Source organism: Phlebotomus papatasi, chromosome 1 (assembly GCF_024763615.1).
Source record: "Phlebotomus papatasi isolate M1 chromosome 1, Ppap_2.1, whole genome shotgun sequence".
Lineage (NCBI taxonomy): Eukaryota > Metazoa > Arthropoda > Insecta > Diptera > Psychodidae > Phlebotomus > Phlebotomus papatasi.
This window is the reverse complement of record NC_077222.1, coordinates 9371234-9377556: the sequence shown is the minus strand read 5'-3', so window position 1 is coordinate 9377556 and position 6323 is coordinate 9371234. Positions and strand designations below refer to the sequence as shown.

At 36.4% G+C, this 6323-nt stretch overlaps 2 protein-coding genes across 2 annotated transcripts; one reads left to right on the top strand and one right to left on the bottom strand.

Annotated features, from left to right (window-relative positions):
* Positions 1 to 755: 755 nt before the first annotated feature.
* LOC129798726 (ribonuclease kappa-like) lies at positions 756 to 1712 on the bottom strand. The gene is made up of 3 exons (XM_055842034.1): positions 1521 to 1712; positions 1250 to 1369; positions 756 to 1175 (listed from the first exon to the last, which is right to left on the bottom strand). The coding sequence occupies exons 1-3, from the start codon at positions 1587 to 1589 to the stop codon at positions 1077 to 1079; spliced, it is 288 nt and encodes a 95-aa protein (XP_055698009.1). The 5' UTR covers positions 1590 to 1712; the 3' UTR covers positions 756 to 1076.
* Positions 1713 to 1738: 26 nt separating this feature from the next.
* On the top strand, positions 1739 to 2495 carry LOC129798722 (vesicular integral-membrane protein VIP36-like). The gene is made up of 3 exons (XM_055842030.1): positions 1739 to 1955; positions 2023 to 2138; positions 2220 to 2495. Exons 1-3 carry the CDS (start codon positions 1841 to 1843, stop codon positions 2478 to 2480), a joined length of 492 nt encoding a protein of 163 aa, XP_055698005.1. The 5' UTR covers positions 1739 to 1840; the 3' UTR covers positions 2481 to 2495.
* The last annotated feature ends 3828 nt before the right edge of the window (positions 2496 to 6323 follow it).

Genomic DNA, 6323 nt, shown 5'->3' with positions numbered 1-6323 from the left:
TCCAAGAAGGGCCCCAAGCCCTCAAACAATGGCCAAAAATCAATTAAAATAAGGAAAAATAAATTTTTCCGACATTTTTCATTCTAATATCCGGCTAGTAAAATTTACTATCCTGCCAGTAAAATTTACCATCCGGATAGTAAAATCTAATATCCGGGGATATTAGAATTTACCATCCGGATATTAGAATTTACTATCCATACAATAGATTCTACAATTTTTGACAGTCCAATTTAATATAGCGTTTGCTGGGTGACTTTTTTACTATCCGGCCATTAGAATTTTGTATGGAGGATGGTAAATTTTACCATCCACATTTTTCTCGGTGTAGAAATCGGAAAAGTGGTCAAAAGAAATTATAGCAACTTTTAGCTAGCGACGCGTTTCGATTTATTTAAAATCTTCTTCAGGCTCTATAAAGGAAAGACATAAAAAATTTTGTACAGGTTGAATGAGAAAAAAAATATAAAAATTGATCTGAGGTAAAAGGAAACTAGAAAAACTCAATTGTACTCGAGTGTAAGCACAATAAAATTAAAAAAAATAAAAATTACTTACTAAAAGCCAATTTAAATATTTTCTCGCACAAAAATATTTTATTTAGAAAATCTAAATTTTAAGTAAAATAAATAACTACTACAAAAAAAAGCTTTGCGAAATGCTCGAACTCTTGAGTTCAATGATGAGGTATTTCTGCAGCAGATGACGCACCTCTTGGAATTCGGCACTGAAAATCAAAAAATAAAACCCTCCTGGATATTTTAATCTTACTTCATTTCTTTATTTCTCAACTAAAATAAGTAACATTTTTTCAAACACATTTAATACATCTTCGGTTTTGAATAATGTAATATCCTGGACATTATACTTCCGGCCAGGTTCAATTAAACACCTAAATTTTCCTTTTGACCTCTAATTGAACTGGATGCATAGCGGATTTATTTACAGGAATGTCCTTTGAAGCTAAATTTTGTTGGGGGGGGGGGGAGGAAGGAAATTTACATATACGATGTACACTGAAATCAAATTAATTATAAATAATTTCATCTCTGGGAGTGCAAAAATGGAGAGATGGATTAGTTAGCCGTGGTGCGACTGTTTGCATAGAATTGCTGTCCGGAAACAACGAGTGTCAGGACGTAAATGCACGCTGCAATCCAGCAATTGTATGCATTCTGTGGAGAAATTGATTAGGATGGTATTGATTTGGATATTTGATAAGGAATCCCAATTGGAATCAGTGAAATACCTGACTATATGCCTTATCAGCTTCTGCATAGAATTCCCGGGGTCCAGGGTAGTGTTCTTCTAGGGGGAGATCTTCAATCAGGGCCACACTGTGGATGTAGTAGAACACTCCCATAAGGACCTGCGGGGTGTTTTTATGAGTTAATTTGTGGATTTGTGATAAGGTATCACTGAGAAGGGGCAGAATTCTGAGTAATTGTCAGTGAATTTCCAAGATCCAGATGATGGAGAATTTTGAAGGGCAGTTAGGAAAAGTGGATTTTTCAACTTACCAGCTGGATTATTCCCCAGACTGAGATGATGAGTCCACAGAGGGAGAGTTTTGGCCCACAGATTGGCATCTTTTTTGCACTTTTTTTGGGAAATTACACGAGAAAATGATGGGTAAATGTGAGAATATTTCCACCACTTCAAAAAAGAGTGTCAGGTGAGTGAGAAAATCACATGACAGCAGAAGCGCCCTCTCTTGGTCATATAATTCAAGTGGCGTGAAGTTGGTTGAATTTTGTAATGTGCAAAGCACCTTGGATGTCAAGGGAACATCAAACAATTTCACGAGAATTTTCGCGAAGTCCGCATATACCTCACAAAAATGAATCTTAAATCCCTACTGTGGTCAGTTTTAGTATCTATTCTAGCTGTAGTTAGTGCACAATATGAACCAGTTGACTATATGAAGCGGGAACATTCACTAGTGAAGCCCTATGGTGAGTATGCAATTTTTAGTCCGGCATAAATTACGCTTGTTGCATCTCAATATGATTTGCATTGAAGGTTCGGGTATGAATGTTCCCTATTGGGACTACATGGGTCACACCATGATCACAAATAACTACGTCAGATTGACCCCAGACGCCCAATCAAAAAGCGGAAGTCTTTGGAATCAAGTGGTGAGTCACCTGATGATTCCCAATCAACAATGCCTTTTATTTCCAATTCTTTGTCAATAACAATCCTTTATTGTCTCCCAGCCATGTATGACAAAGAACTGGGAGATGCAGGTCTCTTTTAAGGTTCATGGGCATGGGAAGGACCTCTTTGGGGACGGTATGGCTGTCTGGTATGCACAGGATAGGATGATTCCGGGTCCTGTCTTCGGCAGCAAGGATTACTTCAGTGGACTCGTTCTGATTCTGGACACATACAGCAATCACAATGGACCACACAATGTAATTATGCATTTTGGGTTCTGGGTTGGGATTCTCATCAATCTTCATTCATCATGGGGTTAACTGGGAGCAAGAAAGGAACCTCCAGGCGCATTTAATCTTTTTTGTCCCGAATTAGGTTGTTCCAGATGAATTGCGAGATTTTCGACGACTGAAAGTGCGTAGTGCACTGAAAGCTCTGGGAAGAGACTTTTATTCCATACTATTCCTTTTCCACCTGATGATCACCGGAAAGTCCCCCAACATCACCCTTCCTGTCCTCTTGATTTCCTTAGAATCCTCAAGATCTGCATCCTAATCCTCCTAATCTTTGTATTAGGGACATATTTGGGCTGTGCACGGGGAACGAGGCAACCGAACCTCTTAGAGAAATGCCAACGGAACAACTGACGAAGAATATGTATAATTCAATAGGGAGCAATAGGGAGATGACCTTCCGGGTGCGTCAGGGATGCTGATCTTTTCAGAGACCAAACAACTGTAGGAGTCGGTTCTTGTACAATAGTCCTAACGGTTATTTACTTGAAATTTGTGTGCCATTTCCCTTCATGACAGAGCGGTAGAGAAATGGAGTGCAAGAGGGAATAGGGGTAGTCGTGGTTTGACCGTGAAATGGGGAGCATGAAGATCCGAGTTCTGGGCTCCTGACAGCAGTTAATTGGTTATACTATATTGAATCCGGCCGATAACTTGATGTAAATAGAGTCAGACCCAGTCTGACCACCTTCATGTGCACATCGTCCAGTAAAGTAAAAGTTATAGTGAAAGAATTCCCTGACACCCTTTTTCCACCAATTTTCATACCTGAGGAAGGAGCCATCCAGCTCCGAAACGTTGGCTAGAAAATATAATAAAGTTCGTAATGAAGATCGGATTACACAAAGAACTACAACAAGGATCGTATAGGAATATTCATGTTCATTTTTTTTTTTTACTAAATCGCGAGGGGTCTCCTGAGTGAAAAAAAGTAATAATGAGCCAGAAAACTGAGACCAAGGCTTATCGCGGCCAATTTCCCGGCTGCGACTCAGCTCTGTGCCCCCATCTAAACTCTTCCAGGGGGTAAATTCTCTAACTTTATGAGAACGTGAGAAGTGCTAAAAATGAGAAAATTCCGAAACTCCTCACTAAAAATGTGATTATCTATATCCCCACGGCCAGAACTATACCGCCAGTAAAAGGCCTTGCTTGGAGCGAGAGGCGGGAAATATGAATTTCCGGAGAAAAAGGAAGGGAATCCACCAGCCGGGCTCTATTTCGCGATCAGATGGAAAATCTCGACAATACTATGACTCTTCAGGAGTGCATTGATACCAAAATCATAATAATCGAGCTTATAGTTTGCTCATTCTGCGTCGGTCGGTGAGGTGGTTTAATCCAAAATTAAAATACTCAAGGTTCCAGAGCTTTCGACACTATATAGTGTCTTCTTCAGTGGTTCTTAGTTAGTCTATTATCTTGGATATTGTCACTATTTCTGTCTAAATTCACACTGATCAGATTGGAAACAACAGTTGGGAGCTATTAATGAAAAAATCACAAAATTATCACTAACAATTTTTCTGTCTTTTTTTCTTCAAAACGGTTTGGTACTCGAATAACTCGAATTTGTCGGTTCGAGGTGTGTCAAATCGGTTTGACTGAACGGTCTGTGGTCACGATAACTCGATACCAAAACTATACAAATAAATAATAATAACAAATAAATAAAATAAAATAAACAATCAAATAAAATATAATGGCCAGTGCACAATAACTTTTGTTTTGTAAACATGTTTTTGACATTTCAATGACAGTGAATGAAACGTAGATCTAATCATCTAGCTCATTCTCATGGGAAATTTTTGAAAACATGTGCACTTTACTCATGTAGACAATCAATATTCTACATACTCACTAAATCTTAAAAGCACAAAATTCATTGAGCACACAAAACCTGAAGCAATATTAAAAAATATAATAATAGATTTTAGAGAAAAGCAGCATGGGAATCTATAGGGGACTCTCCGATACTGACCAGTGGATTTGAAGTCACTTCACAAAGAAAAACACCCAGAGCTTTCGGTCCTGGACATCCTGGATAACGATCCTCATAAAGTACAGAAAAAAAAACATTTTAGTCGACCACTGAAGAAGGTCCACATCCAGGACCGAAAGCTTTGGGAAAGATTGAAGAAGTGTTTTTCTTTGTGAAGTGACTTCAAATCCACTGGCCACCACCGGGGAGTTCCCTATCAATATACATCACGCCAGTTCTTCATCCAATTATATACATAGCATGGGAATCTACTTTTTAAGTTTTTATTGGTTATCTTGGGCAAAATAGATTACGTCTTGCCCCGGAACGTAACATATATAGCAAATCACATTTACAATTTTTTGAACAAAACTATCTTAGCTCAGAAATTATTAAGGCTTGTACTTAAAATATCCAAGATTTGAAGAGAGCACAATATCTTTATTTTACTTTGGATGCTCATTCATAGTTCCAAAAGATCCAAGAGTCAAGGGAAAGAGGAAAATAACCTCTCTTCAATCATGGCGAAAGCCTGCGGGCGGGAAATGCAATAAATTAGTTAACGCACAAAAAATAAAGAAAATAAGAAAATTTATATCCAACCATTAAATTCTAAAGTATAGAAAGCTTGAAGACAAGAGGCAGATCTAAAAGGAGATAATATAGGAAAATATGTACACCTTTTCCATATTAGGCTTGCTCGGAACTTCCGCAATTTATATGAAAAACTTTCTTATGCGTCTGTGCGTATAGGATGGGATTTATTATGATTAAAAATTTTAACCAATGAAATAACTGGACAGTCATGCCTAAAACGGTGTGACAAGGCAGTAAGAAATAAATTTAAACTCGGGTCATAATCCGTTTCTAAATTTTTGTTAAAAGTCAGTCAAAAACTTAGGTATCTCATTAAGTTGGTGAATTATGTTCAGGGCGCAATAATTTTTGTTTGTAAACATCTTTTCAAAATTTCCCATGAGAATGAGCGAAATGACTGGATCTAGATCTCACTTACTTTCATTGAAATGTCAACAACATGATTACTAAGCAAAAGTTATTGTGCGCTGGGCATTACTCCTCAGATTTTTGTTGAATACTCTTTATTTATTTGTTTATTAATTAAGCACAAATCTACTTAGAAAAACAAATAATAATAATAACGAAAAAATAATGAATGATAAATAATAAATTATTTTTCGTAAATGTTATTAAATATTTTCTCCGATTAATGGCATTTAGCGCGTTTTAGGAAATTAATAAACTTTTTAACAAAGTTAAAAAATGTCTTTAAAAATATATGTGGAGCTCAGAGGCAAAATGACACATATCCTATGCTTTAGCCATAGGATATGTGTCATTTTGCCTCTGAGCTACACATATAGTGCAATTTAGCAAAACAGAATTCATTTTAAACAAAAACACTGCTTCAAATAAAATAAAACACAATTATGTCAAATTATGCAGAGCAAACTGGGACAAAATTTGTCAAACGTATATATTTAATTTTTTCATGAACTTTTAACGTCAAAGTATTTAATCGATTTAAAATAAACAATTTCATATGAAAAATTTACTGCTCTAACTTACCTGAAGATCACTTTTCTCTATCTTAAAAAATGCATTTCTCGATCTATTTTGGAAAAGTTGATTTTGTAGACATTTTCAAAATTCATGGGGTAATTCTTTTAAAATTCCTTTCAAACTTTAAAATTTCTTGCAAGACAACTAAAATAAGATAAGAAAAAAAGAATTAGTGTTGATGTTTCTAATCTAAAGCATGTAGTTTGAATTATTAAGCTGCGAATCAGAAACAATCGCGGCGAAATTAAGAACAGCTACGGCGAAAGTGGGAACAATCGCGTAAATTTGAGGAAATTGGGGTTCAAAAT